A 15,049-nucleotide genomic window follows, 5' to 3' on the forward strand; every position below is an offset into this window, starting at 1 on the left:
CTTTTCCAGGTGGCCTGGTGGTCCAGTGGTTAGCGCGTTGATATCACATTGCAGAGGAACCACCTTCACTTACAGCTCCAAGATGCCCTTTTATATGTTCTCTTTGGGCCGGCATGGGTTTTCTTTGGGTATTCTGGTTTCCTCCCACATTCCAAAACAGTCCGATTGAACACTAAATTGTTCCAAGGTATGAGCATGACCGTGAATGGAAGTTTGTCTGTACGCGCTGTGCGATTACATGGCAACCAGTTCAGGGTGTCCCCCGCCTCCTGCCCAAAGACGACTGGGATGAGCTCCAGCACCCTCCCCGCGACCCTTGTAAGGATAAGCGGATCGGGAAATGGATGGATAAGCCACTTTTCCACATGCCTCGGTTTGAGACATTCAGTTTTCCACTTCAAAATGATACCGCTGCAGGTAAACTAAAAAAAGAAAAGAAAAGCTCTTGATCAGACCTCCTGTTGATTTGCCATCAGAAACAAAGCTTCTAAAATGATTCATGAAATACTTGTTTTATATTATTTCTTTATTTTAACTCTGAAACAAAATAAAGGCGTTCAAAGCGTGCACATTCCACCATGACGTTCATCTACAACTGCTTCATGTGATAAAGTGTACTTGTACTCGACCATCATACAGTACATGGGGAAAGTCGTTAAGATTGCACAAGTGTCAATGTTTATATGTATATGTATATGTATATGTATATGTATATGTATAGCATTGAATTGTATTGTCTGTCTATATACACACTCACATGAGTGGCGTGAGTTTGTGTTACTTCCGGGTTGAGTGAACGCTGGGGCAAATGGCTGCCGCTGCTCACCCGCAAAAAAAAATAACATGACTGTAAAGTTTCTTTGAGAGTTTTGAAAGGCGCTTAGACATAAAATGTATGATTATTATTATGATACATTTCAAGTCCAATAATTGGTTCATGAAGTGAATTTGAAACGTCATTTTTTCACAGAATTGAATGAAATGAGGCAAATAGTCCTGAAAGGAAGAATGAGCAGCAACATGGAAACATAGGGTGAGTCTTTATTTTTCTCATTTCTCGTCGTGTATCATGGATGCTCACTGTGCTTGCAACCCCGCCGGCTTAATGGCGACTCCAAATACAGCTTTTTTTTTTGTCAATAGAAGCATTGCGCGGAAAGGTATGGTACAGTGGGAAAGGAGCATGTGTGTATATTCTTGGGTTTCAGCATTAATTAATGATTATTGTGAAAAGAAAATACTAGTGGACACGTTCACTGCCATCCAAAGTCCTGCCCCGCCATTTGGTAGAAATGCCGATTATGAGGCTTGTAAAAATCCCTCAGTTTCTGCATCACTTGCGGGTGGATTGAGGCGTGCGTCCGCCCTTTGGTCTTCCCCAAGCAGTGCGGTTTACTGCTCCCCTCGGGTTTCTTCAGGCAAGGGAAACCTTTGGTTTTGTTGAAGTAAAAGTGTTTGTCTGTGACAATCCTCTGGAGACCCAGAAAATCCTGGACTTTGCCCACTTCCCCAGCTGGATCAGAGATGAGCCTTTCGCCGCTGACTAAGTGGACTTGATTCCGGGGAAACCAGGCCAGCCAGCGTTCCATATGCTGGGCGTACAGGCCGATCCATAGAGGGCTCCACTGAGCATCAATCTGACCTGAAACGGAGACGTCGCAAGATTCAATCAACTCTTGCCACTTTACAGATCGGTGTCGAGATCAGATGCATATTTGGAACTGAGAGTCGCCGCTTGGAATTGAAGCGGATTTCTCTTTTTTCATCGATGGAGCACTCCTGTACGACTGAGAGCTTACACGGACGTTCATAAGTGGATGCTACAGCTTGTTGTTGACTGACCAACTTAGCTTATGTCTCTGATCTTTGAAAAATGTCTTTCTTGATAAACATGCAGTTTATGGCTTGGAGACAGGTGCGGTTTATGTATTTACATTTTTTTTCCTTTAAAAATGTACGTACTGGGTGAGGCTTATAATCAGGTGCGCTCAAAAGTCCGGAAATTACGGTAATTAGATATTTTATGTGCTTTATGTCTGTGTAAGCTCTCAGTGGTACAGGAGTGGTCCATCGATGAAAAGGTTTCTTCAGCCGTCATCTGGACTTCTTTAAGGTGTCGGACGTAGCGGCGGACTACTCCCTGCGGCTACACTGATTACTTCTATTGTCCTGACTGATTACTTTTATTGTCCCTGCCTGAGTATGAGGTCTACGACTGGCCTGATTTTATGTGCTTTGTTACAGTTGCGGTTGTCAAAGGATTAGATTGTATCAGCAACGATATACAGTAAAGTCTCGTTATATCGATATTGGATATATCGATAGTCCCGGTTATATCGATACTATTTCTATGCACTCACGGAGAAAATTACATGCAAACAGGGTCGGATATATCGATAGTCCCGGTTATATCGATATTTTTTCGGACTCCCTTGAATATCGATATAACAAGACTTTACTGTATCTATTATATAATTGAATGTAAGCTATACGTCCATATAAGCGATACACAATATTATCGAAAGGGCACACCGTTCAAATATGTCATCCATACTTATATACTTATGTACTTATACTTATACTACACTGTTGCAGCTTCTATTCTATGGTTTTAAAATAGACTGTTCATTGAAGTTGCGCCTTGAACGCTAAAGTGCCTTATGATGTGGAAAATCTGATCGATAATAATGAACAAGTAGTTTATTCACACACTGATGATGTCGGACAAAAGTGAGTTAGGGTTCAGTGCCTTGATTATAATGGAGAAACTACCACTGCAGCAAAACTCAAGTTCAAGCTATGAAGGCAACAGTCTCACCTGTGGTACGGTTCTTAAAGGCGAGGCTCTCAAACGACGGAATGTCAGGCGTCTTGGAGATGATCTGCGTGTAGTCGGATATAGCTCGCGTCACCGGGTCCCGTACGACCACGATGAGTTTAACTTCTTGTGACATCGCGTGGACTCTTGCTGGTGTTTCCACGGTAACAAAGTAGCGCGGCGTCTTCTCCATTACGATCTGGCCATTCAACGCTTTGGGCATCATACTCCTGGAAAGAAGATTAGATGTTGTGAGGACACTCGCTAAGTCAAGTGTGGACTAACTGAGACGTACAGTCAAACCTCAGTTTTTGAACAAAATCCGATCCAGAAACCTATTTGAAAACTCATTTGCCCGAAAAACGAAACATATCCCATTAGAATCAATTTAATAATAACCCATTTGATGCCATTCCCAAATTTATTCGGGTTTTGGTTTTGCGGGGGTTCTCATAAAGTGCTGGTCAGACCTCTGGCAATGGTTTTCCCTTCCACGGGGCAGCATTTGCCTTTTGTCCATGTTAGTGCTTTGTTACAGCTTCTGCTGTCATTAAAGTGCTGTATAAATCAATATGTATTTACTGTATTGTATTGTATTTTGTACAGCCGGCCCCATTTCAAGCTTAGGTGACTCCATACCCATATAATTTAGGAATTAACCTTTTTTTCAGTTGAAAGAAGAGAGTCTAAGGTTTCTTACACCGCATTGAATTTTTATGTCGTCCTAAAACTCAATATTCTGCGGGTCCTGGAATTCGAGTGAAAATGACAAAAACCCTGGCACTGCACTGGACACATTTTTGCACATTGTCTGGCAGTGAATGTGTTAATCGTCATTGAACAATACAAACACGTCAACTCATCATGGAACGCTATGTGAGGATGACGTCCGATTTGCGGAGATTTCAGCGAAACAAAAAACAATACTTTGTTGAACAACACTTGTGCGTCGGTCACAGTGAGACACGACACAAGGAAGTGATGAGAAGGTTTCTTCAGTCGTCATCTGTACAAATTTGAAGGTTTCGGACGTTTCGCCTCCTATCCAAGAGGCTTCGTCCGCAAACGAAGTTCGTCCGAACCAAACCACGCAGAGCGCCAAGGTGGCTGGTGGACTAGTTTTCGGCGGAAGAACACCAAACCACGCGGTTGAACAGCGCCACGGTGGCTGGCGGAGTAGCTTTCGTCACCCCCTTTCTTTGAGTTTGGACGTGTTTTTTGAATCGAGGATACTTTTGCTGTTATGGGACCAAAAAAGACCCCACCATAGGCTAGTGTTAAGCCGCAGAGGACACAAAGGAAAAACTTCTGTTGATTTGGATTCAGGAAAAGCAGCTCGCTGGGGACAGTGTGAGTGAGGGTATTATCGCTGAGAAAGCACGGCAACTTCACTTGGATTTCATCAAAAGGCAACTACATCAATGACCATCACAAAGCAAAATAAAACGACTTTATTATACAGTACAGTTTATTTCTTTAGTTACAATACAATAGCACATTTATTATACATAAAATAAGGTATATTTTGTGTAGTTTTAAGGCTTGTTTAGTAGAAAATTTTGTTTTTTGGGTACCTGGGAACAAATTATTCTCATTTTAATGGTTTCTTACGGGAAATAAATGTTTGGAAGACAAACTTTTCGCCTTACACACACTTTGTGGCAACTGATTAAGTTCGTAAGCAGAGATATCACTGTATTAGTTGCTCATGAGTTTACTATTACAATATGGCCCCCCAAAAAAACAAAACAACAAATACAAATGTTCTTTTTACAATCCTCTGTTACCAGAGACACAGTCATTTGTAACTGAAGATTTATATTATCCCTAAAGTCGAAGGAAGGGCACGAATAGATATGGATGTTCCGTCGTGACAACTCTTATCGACAAAGGTTTCATATGTGCCGGTAACTAAAGAAGCTATCAATAAAGTCACCTCCCCAAGCTGTTTATGAATCTGACACACACACACACACACACACACACACACACACACACACACACACACACACACACACACACACACACACACACACACACACACATTAACAAAGTGAATAAATGTCATTGGATCAGAATGAGACACGCAGACTGCAGACTTCCTTTGTGCCCTCGCTATCCCGGGCAGCAGGAGCCTTACAGTCTGCACGCACTCACTGATACTTGATGTGTCGAGATTTTGAAATCACTTAGTCAGCGATTTTTTTTTTAAGCAAGTTTCTTCTTTCTGTGTTTGGATATCAGACGCCGGACACTGACACGTGTTTGTGTGGATTTATGTTTGTGTGGATAGGGTGACGAATGCATGAATATTGGCCGCCCATTAGCAGTCTGTCTGTGTAGCATTCCTTTTCAAACTTTAATTTAAAGGACAACCGACGCCTCCGCACAAGTTGTGTCCATAATTTGAAAATTTAACTTCTACTGAGCGTATTTTACAAACATTCCACCGCATATAGCTATATTTTACCTTTTAAGACTCGCGCTGAATATTCAGGAAGTCTTGTTTTCGAGTTGGTGACGATTACTGACGTGACTGAAGGAACGCCCATGACCGAGAAAGCGACACACAATGTATTTTGGGTACATTGTTTGGTCTGAAAACTCCGTGTTGATGGCGAAATCAGAAGGAAAACACATAAATAACGCGATGGTGAATCATTGTGTGTTGCACCAAGACTACTATTTGATAGTAGTTGACACAAATCAGCCCATTTCCAACGGAGCTTGGGCGCCATCTTGTGCATTTTCTGGGCGGCACATTGCATTCCAGACGCCTCAAAATGACACGAAAGGACTTCTTTCATCGATTGCAAACATGTATGCTTTCCTCTTCAGAACTATTTGAATCATATTCATAACTGGATGTGTAACAAGAAATTATCTTCTCCGAATCTGAGGCCATTGTTTTGATTCTCGAGCAAGGTAATACGTCCTGGCGTGACGTCACGAATAAGGGGGCGGGACCTTCTGAAACTCGCCATCTCCGAGGTCGTTTTGGGACACTTTAAGTCGTTTTTATTGGTGTTTTGCATGTGACTAAAAATATCAGCCTGCGTGTTTTGGCTATTTTAGATGCGAAAAAAAAAAACGTTTTTCTGATGTCACTTAGGAAACAAAAAATGGTGTCGATTGTCATTTGGAAAGTATCATTTCTTCTCCATTAGAGAATCAAATGGTATGATTGTTATGTAACACTGGGAAGGTGTGTTTTCCTAGAAGGTTGAGAAGTGCTTTTTCTTTGTTTTATCTTGTAGTATGATAAAAATAAGAGGTGGTCAATGTGACCTTGTCAACATTCCCTCAATTCTGAAACTTATTTTAACAAATGTACACTTTTTCACTCCTTGGTATAAACCAAGTGGTAACATGTGACAGAGAGAAAAGCAATCTGACTTTTACCGGAATTAGCTGCCACTTTGAACGTAAGATCAAACATCCAATATGATGAACACGGGGATTAGACGGCATTTTATCATGAAGCTCCTGTTTGCCTTTGAGGAAGCTCTCTTTAGTTAGCAATTTTGCAATACTTCACCGACACTCCCCTGTGGGTTGATATGCGAGACTCCCCGAAGCCACTGGCTATTGATCTTTTTCGTGAGGGTCTCTTCGAGTAACTATGCATAGTTGCCCGCAAGGACGACGGTGTGATTGACACAAGGGGGTGTGAATAGGAGGGGATGGAAAATTAGACGATGGGTAATAATGCAGCAGTGGGTCTCAGCTGGGAACAAGAGTGGCAGGTGGGAAAAGGGGATGTCAGGACCCTCTAGAGCCCCATCAGTGGCATGCTGTGTCATTCAGTGTCTATGTTGGCCAATGTGAAATGTTCCCCAGCTGGAAAATGCAGTCGAGTATTGTGGGCGTTAGACTTGGCCGCATCAGATATGTCAACCTTGACGTATTTTGTGATCCGAGGGAGAGAAAGAAATGGTGTTATTTATGAGACAAATTGGAGGGCAGGAAAGGAGTCTGTATGCATGACTGTGTTATGTGGGGGGAGAAGCATTAACGGGGTTGTTCTATTGTGGCTGTGCCCCGTCCGCTTCCAAGAGAAATCCATCATCCAGGTGTCCGGGGGTCTCGAGGGATGGTCTTAATGAGAGCCGAGCTGCCCCACCCATCTGGGCCTCGTGACCATCGCCTCCAAAACTGATCCTGGACGAAGCACACCTGAACCCCACTTAATCATAAAATAAACAAAAGCACAGACGCAAAAGCCAAATTAGTCTGTTTATAAGATTTCCAACCCTGTTTAAAACCGAGACAACCATAGCAACGTTTTTTTTTTTTTTTTTTTTTTTTGGAGTGCTTCAGATTTGAAAATTGAAGTCGCCTTTTCATCCCTGAGATTCTGCTTTTGTACCCGCCCAGCGAATCATGCTTGGACAACAACATGGACTGTTTTCTTCTTTGATTTGCATGGCAATTACATGCCGTTGTACAAAACACAAGTATCGCCATGCGCTGTGTCACGGTGGCACATGCAAAGCCACGGACGGCCTCCCCTTAATGAGTGCATTCTGAATTGTCGATGGATCAGTGGAGCAGATGATTCGGTAAACAATGAGTCATTTTTGGTCTTCCCGTTTGTCATTGGATGATCTTTCAGAGTCTCGGACACATGTAGACCCAATATGGTGCAAAGGCTTGCCACTATTATTCACTTAAGTCAACTTTAGACGGCTGGCGGAGCGATTCATTGGCCAAGTGGTTCACACGTCGACCTCGCAGTGCAGAAGTACCAGATTCGATTAAAGCTCCGGCCTTACTGCGTGCAGTTTTCATGTTCTCCCCGGGTACTCTGGTTTCCTCCCACATTCCTAAAGTATGCATGGCAGGTTGATTGAACACTCCGAATTATCCCTCTGTGTGAATGTAAGTGTTTGTGAGTGTATTCGTGATGTCATGTTTACCATTTTAGAATTTCCTGTCAAATTTCACGAAAACGAACGAAAAAAAAACATGGCTTATAGTGGTCTTGACATTTTGGTTATCTTTGAAACTGTAAGAAAACAACCTCCCAGGCTTTACTATTCAATAATATTGATAAATGCTGATTGTAATTGGCAGCATTTTCACAGCCCCGCTTTGTTCAGCAGCAAGGTTGGTGCTGTTGGACAGTCTGGGACTGTCGCGGCTTGGAATTGAAGCGGATCTACATGGGACAGGATATATTAGACAGTCTCTTTTCGTCAATGTTTGCTTTCAACATTTAGCTTGCAGTAGATGTTCACATTTCACCATGATGTCTCTGATCCACTGGTGAAAAGGACACTTTGATCCTCTCCTCTTTCACCTAGAACTGCTTCATACAACAAATAGGGTTCAGAAAGTGCTTAAAATTGAGTGACTGTGTCTTTTACGTTGTGTATCATTATTTTGTTTTTCTTGTTGTTTTGACTTTAAGATGGCACCACGATAGCTTTGTATTTTGTTTTTCTACTTCTTCCTTTCCTTTCCTCTTCCTTCCGTAACTTTGCTGCTGTGAAATGTAAATGTCTCCACTGCGAGACTAATAAAGGCTAATCCAATCCAAATCAGAGTGAACCTCCAGAAATGAAAAAATAGATCTTATAAAGAAGCAGACCAGCTGTCTGGAGGGCAGAACTGCCTCCGGTCAATGATACAAGTCAGCCTTGACACAAAAATGCACACGCGGATACGCGATTCTAGCCCTTATCACCTTCCCCAGGGTTGAAAAAGAGGTCAGCCCAGATGTGCGAAGTAACAGTTGTCACCCTTCGACCACAAGTCCAAGCGAGCTTTGTATTTGTCCTCCCTTCAATGTGTCTCCCACGCCATCCACTCCTGCTCTGAATCCGTCAGCAAACAAAACATCAAGAGCCAAATGTGAAATGTTTCAAGCGAGCAATTTTTTCATGGAGGCTTTTGGAGCTACGGTGGTTGGAAGAGCTGTTTGTAACATGAGCCCTTGTGTTTGAGATAATCCCGCTGCAGGATAAAGCTTCCTGCTAATTGTAAGAGAAGCTGAGCTGACCAATGTCAAGCTCTCCAATGCTGGAGTCAAGCCAAGGTCAGAAAGAGGAGGTAGAGGTGGAGGTATCGATCCGTCCCACGCAACACACTACTCAGGAAACTTGGAGAGCATCTCAGGGTTGATCGCGGTGCTTTCCCTCCTCCAATCTTCCTTCAAATACCATTACTCCATCTTTCTTTTGGGATTCGCATCTCAATGGGCCTTGTGAAGCTAAATGCTCCGTCAGGGGCTGCTCTGATGAAGATTTAACTGATCCTACCGGCCATTTGCATCGCTGTGATTGGCGGTTCGAAAGTACAGCTATACAGACGGTGTACCTCAGTTTAAAAGCACCATTGATATACAGTATAAGTTCATTATGTACGTACAAAGTGAGACAATTTCGGAGTTATTCAATGTACATGAATTTGAATAGAAGTATGAAAACCCCAAACTCAAGCAATGTGAATATTACATAAAAAAGCTTACGCTTACAAACTCTACAGGCCAAAACTGTGAAAATTAGGTTTTAGTTTTTGAGTTGAACGATTGAAACGCACTTCCAGAAATATATTCCACAATGTCCACACTTATTGAGATGCAACTGCAGTATTGACATCGAAAAACGACAAAATGGCTGAAGTCAACAACACCATCAAACAGTAGCGTACCCGTCATCGACGACTTTTGTCAATGTGACGCTGTTCTTGGACATTTTTCGGATTTCAAAACCCGAAAAGAAACAAAGGTCAATTGCAACACAATATGGATAGAGGAAAGGTGAAATTGCCCTCGGCTTCTTTTAGATTTCAAAATGTGACTTTAAAAACAAAACAGAAAACAATGTGGGATCAGAACAACTACAGGGACTATTTCAACACATTACACAACAATGTGAGAAAAAAAAATGATATAATAATAATCAATGCGTATGTGGAATTGTCGCTGTTTGGAATTGAAGCGGATTTACGTGTGATAGGAGATGTGACGCATTCTTTTCGTCAATGGATGCTACGGCTTCGTGTTTGCTTTCAACATTTAACTCGTAGCGGATGTGCACATTCAACCATGATCCACTGGTGAAAAGGACACTTTGATCCTCTCCTCTTTTATCTGGAACTGCTTCATACAACAAACAGGGTGCAGAAAGTGCTTCAGATTGAATGACTGTGTCTTTTGTATTGTGTCACATTATTTGTTATTGTGTGTGTTTTTTTTTTTACTTCAAGATGGCGCCGTGGGAGTGGCTGCCTTTACAGCAAGTCCTGTATTTTGTTTTTCGACTTCTTTCCTTTCTTTCCTCTTACCTTCATCACTTTGATGCTGTGAAATGCAGGAACCACACCGTGTGTTTTTGCGTCATAATTTAATTACGTCTACATATGATTCCGTTGGACAGATACTGTTCACTCCAAGGCTCCACAAAAAGTAACAATTCTATTCCCGCCACCCCCCCCCCCCCCTTCCTCTTGTTTTTTTGTGTACTCTAGGTGTGCAGTATTTGTTAATGAAGAGATGTGAGCACATCATTAACTCCCATTGTATCGTGACCTCAAGTCAGAGGTCAATCGACAGAACTGACAGCGATGTCAAGTGGCTTGACGTGCCGTGAGCCCCATCTGGCCCGCAACGGGTAGGTGACAATGGCCTCTGACACTCACAATCACCTTAAGTCACATTTTCCACACAAACAGAAACACTGAAAAAAAGGCAACAGTGCTAACGTTTGTGTGTGTGTGTGTGTGTGTGTGTGTGTGTGTGTGTGTGTGTGTGTGTGTGTGTGTGTGTGTGTGTGTGTGTGTGTGTGTGTGTGTGTGGAGCGAGGGGTGATTTTTTTTGGGGTGGAGGTTAAGAATAAGATAAGATAATATTAAGAATTTTGTTTTATTCTACAGTATTATTTAAATTCCATAGCATTGTGGTCACTGAATTAAAAACAAAGTACAATGCTCTAAAGCAGGGGTGTCAAAGTCATTTTTTGCCGCGGGCCACATTGTGGTTTCCTCTCGAGGGCCGTTATGAATTTGGGGAAGCCATTAGAATGTTTAAATCCCTTCAGATATTACATATAGAGCACACAGCAAATTAATGAATAACTCGTTTTCAAATCTGAAGTCAAGAAGAATGACTTTTATTGTGGTTGACATCCAAAAATATGACATTTTGGTTCAGATTTTAGCAATCATCGTTTGATTTGCTTTCGCGGGCCGAAAAAAAATGATGTGGCGGTCCGGATTTGGCCCGCGGGCCTTGACTTTGACACCTGTGCTTTAAAGAGTAACAAAACATTTTTGGAAAATCATTCTGGCAAATGTGTGGTTTGACTTTGTTGATTTTTATTTAAGTTAAAATCAGCCTGTGCCTTTTTTTGCAACCAGTTCATCAAAATGGACCCATTGGCCACTTAAATGGTCAAAAATATTTGTGTCATTTTACACCACCCAAGGGCTGAGATAATGCTTTTTTTTCTTATTTATTCATTTGTTCATTTATTTATCTACTTTTTTTCTTTATTTGTGTGTATTTATTTATTTGTTTATCTACTTTTTAATATATCTGTCTGTATATGTGTTTGTGCATGTATGTATATATTTATGTATTTATTTATTTGTTATATAAACTGTGTATGACAAGATGAGATGGTTCTCTTCTGAAATGACGCACGCTGATGCTGACTTTCTCCTCACCTGAAAAAGTACACTGACATTTTGATTGAATGGTAATGGGGGTACCTTAAGGTTGAAACGGAGCATGAATGAGCACATACGTGCAAGATGGGACAAGAAAGCTTGACAGGAGTCATACAAATTCTAGGTGCTTACACAGCAATAATCAGTGTTAGATATTTCATTGTTGTTATTATTTCTCATTTTGACTTCTGTTTTTTTTCAATACAGTTAGTTTTAGTTTTTAGAGCAACCTTGTTAGTTTTTATTTGTTTTAGCTTTTGTAGACGGAATGTTTGTTCCTTCTGTACCTGGAAAAAAAATATTGAGTGAACTAGCTCCAGTATTACAACACAATCCATTAAAATGGCCTTTATCACACGCCTTTTCCCAAACAGGAAGTATACAAGCGTATACAGTACTTTCCGTTGTTTATTCAGATTCCAGGTGGAACTGCCTTATGGCGCGTAATGTGTGTGTCGTGTGTCTGTGTACCAAGTTAGGCCGCCGCTGACATCATTGAGCCAGTGCCAATATTGAGCCTCAGCAATATACGCTAAGCTGGTTAGCATTTCATGACACAGTTCAGATTTGGCTTCAGTTATAATCTGCCATATTTGGTGGGCTTTATTTGTACTCATTGTGCAATTTGCACACTTTTAAAGAAGCCAGCAATATGAGATTCCGCCTACTGCATGCAAAGAAGCAGTATTTAGTTGACTTCAAATGTAAGGAGTGATAGATCCACTCCGACCCTTTTCTTAGTGTGCCTATCCGAAGTTGTGATGGAACAAAGTGAGAACGGAGCCGCATGACAACAGTAACATCTGGCTGGGGCTCCACAGATGCGAGGACTCATCCTTGCAGGCCTCGCTCTCACCCTGGTTTACACGAACGAACGAACACACAGACGTACACAAACACGCACAGATCGGTGGAGCCAGATGGCACCGTTCCTTTGACTATCACCTAAACCTCAGTGGAAAAGCTGCAGAGAGAGCTTTTGCGATGCAAAGACAAAAACAAGGCTGCTAATTGGTGCCTGTCAGAACTGACATGATTATAGGAAGCAAATCCCAACTTTATTTACTATTTCACCATACAAACTATCTACTGTCAATAAATGTTTCTTTATTGCTTGTACGATGAAGCCAATTTTGGCTTAGTTCCGACTCATACAATGACAAGAAAGTAATCTAAGTTTGTTGTGATCATGAGCTAAAATGATATTGATTAGGGTTACATTCAATTTAGAATGGATACATGCGTGGATACATTTTGGCAGAAAAAAATCACGATAAGAAGCAGTTTAACAGATCACGAAAAATTCTACAAAAATGCTTAACTGTCAAAGAAAACAAACACATATGCAATACAACTATGTAAAGTTGACTTTTGCTAGTATAAAACTAATACGCAATGCCATAGATGGGAAAATTAATAGTAGCAATAACAGTATTAGCATTCATACTAAGCATGTATTATTTATCCTCTGACAGGAATGACTAATATTATATTATATAAGCAACTTCAGGAGTCATTTACTTCTGGGTTGAGTGAACGCTGACGCGTGTGGCTGCCACAAATATCTTGTGACTGTAAAGTGTCCTTGAGAGTTTTGAAATGAATGTATTATTATTATTATTATTATTATTATTATTATTATTATTATTATTATTATTATTATTATTATTATGTATTTAAAATACTGGAAGTGAGTCAACTTTTTTGGGTTTTACTGCCCCCAGTGGTCCGGACGTACACACCAGGAGAAGCTACAATGTCACTAAGTCCAGTAATTCCGTTATTTACAGTGTGAATTTAGAAAAAGTAGATGAGATACAGTTTCGAGTGTTATTTTCCTCATTAGTATCAATCCCGTTTTTTAATCATTTTTTTCGGGTGCTAACGCCTAAGCAATTACTGACAGTTTGATTCGATTCAATGTGAAAATATGATTTGAGCGTTGGAGTTAGAATGATGTTCATGGGATGAATTGAACTCGTACAACAAGGCAAGCTACGTTGCATTAAAATGCCGTCGGAAAAAAGAAAGACAATTTATACCTGTACCAGTCCAGTCCTCGTGCGTAATGCCGGTCAAAGAAGTGCGGTTCGGAACCGAGTGCCCGGATGTCAGGATGGAGTCGCAGAAACTCAAGCAGAGCTCTCGTCCCTCCTTTCTTAACCCCGATGATAAGAGCTTGGGGTAACCTCCGAGTAGCCGTCCATTCTTTCCCAGAGGTGTTCGCTTCCATCGCGATTTGAGCCCCGAACGCACCGTCGTCCACGGACCGGACTTTGGAAGCCCCGGTGTCGTTGGTCTCGGACGGGAAAGCGAGCGCCTTTGACTGGCTGTCGGAGTTTTCCACCAGTCCGGTAAGGAGGTAGAGCAGGGAAAAACAGAGGATGCTCAGAGAAGACGCGACGGTGAGCCGGTGGAAAAGTCGACGCAAGTCCGCCTTGGCAACATGAGGAGGACGAGTGCAAAAAACTGCCATCCCTCACAAATCCATGTCGGGTCTACGACCGGGAGGGAGGCCATTCTACCCGGCCTTCTTTGAAAGAAAACAACTCTTTGAGCGAGTCTCGTCTTGTGCGCCGTGCAACATCCTCCTTCCAGTCCGCGTCCGGGACGCCTCAAGTAGTCGCTCGCGAAATGGATCGCTTTTCTCCAACTTGATTGACTTTTGCAAGAGTCCCTGCGATGTATGTTATTGATGACTTCCAAACCACCAGTGATTGTCGCTCTATCCCCTCGGAATTAGTCTGCAACTCTCCAGCATGGTTTATCTCTCTCTCTCTCTCTCTCTCTCTCTCTCTCTCTCTCTCTCTCTCTCTCTCTCTCTCTCTCTCTCTCTCTCTCTCTCTCTCTCTCTCTCTCTCTCTCTCTCTCTCTCTCTCTCTCTCTCTCTCTCTCTCTCTCTCTCTCTCTCTCTCTCTCTCTCTCTCTCTTTCTCTTTCTGCAACGTAATGCAACATCGAACAATTTATATACAATACAATATTCAATGCACCTCCTCTCGAATGCAGTGGTTTGTTTATTGATTTATTTATTTATTTATAATTTTATTATTTAGAATTTTAATTCGTGTATTTTTTATTATTTTAATTATTTTTTGGGGGGTTATTGTTTTCAATTATTGGTCAAGTGAATGTGAAAGCCTTAAAACCATTGCAGAATATCACTCTTGTTTATTACACATACATAACAATTTAAATGTTTGATTAGATTAGCCTTTATTAGTCTCACACTGGAGAAATTTCCATTTCCAGGCAGAAAAGTTATGAAAGCAAGATAAAGGAAAGGAAGAAGTAGAACAACAAAATACAGAGCTGCTGTAAAGGCAGCCGCTCTCGCGTCACCATCTTGAGGTCAAAGCAACAATAAACAAAAAAAAAAAAACACACACATCATGTGACACAACACAAAAGATGCAGAGTCATTCAATCTTAAGCACTTTCTGCACACTCTTGGTTGTATGAAGCAGTTCTCGATGAAAGAGGAGAGGCTCAAAGCATCTTTTTCACCGGTGGATCATGGTGAAATGTGCTCGTTTGCTACAAGCTAAATGTTGAAATC

The 15,049-nt window shown here is 41.5% G+C and overlaps 1 protein-coding gene across 1 annotated transcript; it reads right to left on the bottom strand.

Moving 5' to 3' along the window:
* Positions 1-508: 508 nt before the first annotated feature.
* hs3st3l (heparan sulfate (glucosamine) 3-O-sulfotransferase 3-like) lies at positions 509-14,243 on the bottom strand. Its single transcript, XM_089015316.1, has 3 exons — positions 13,534-14,243; positions 2,819-3,048; positions 509-1,642 (listed from the first exon to the last, which is right to left on the bottom strand). The coding sequence occupies exons 1-3, from the start codon at positions 13,965-13,967 to the stop codon at positions 1,254-1,256; spliced, it is 1,053 nt and encodes a 350-aa protein (XP_088871442.1). The 5' UTR covers positions 13,968-14,243; the 3' UTR covers positions 509-1,253.
* Between the last annotated feature and the right edge of the window lie 806 nt (positions 14,244-15,049).

The sequence above is a fragment of the Hippocampus bargibanti genome, linkage group LG15, assembly GCF_051943395.1.
Source record: "Hippocampus bargibanti isolate YZ-2025 linkage group LG15, ASM5194339v1, whole genome shotgun sequence".
In the NCBI taxonomy this organism is placed as follows: Eukaryota; Metazoa; Chordata; class Actinopteri; order Syngnathiformes; family Syngnathidae; genus Hippocampus; species Hippocampus bargibanti.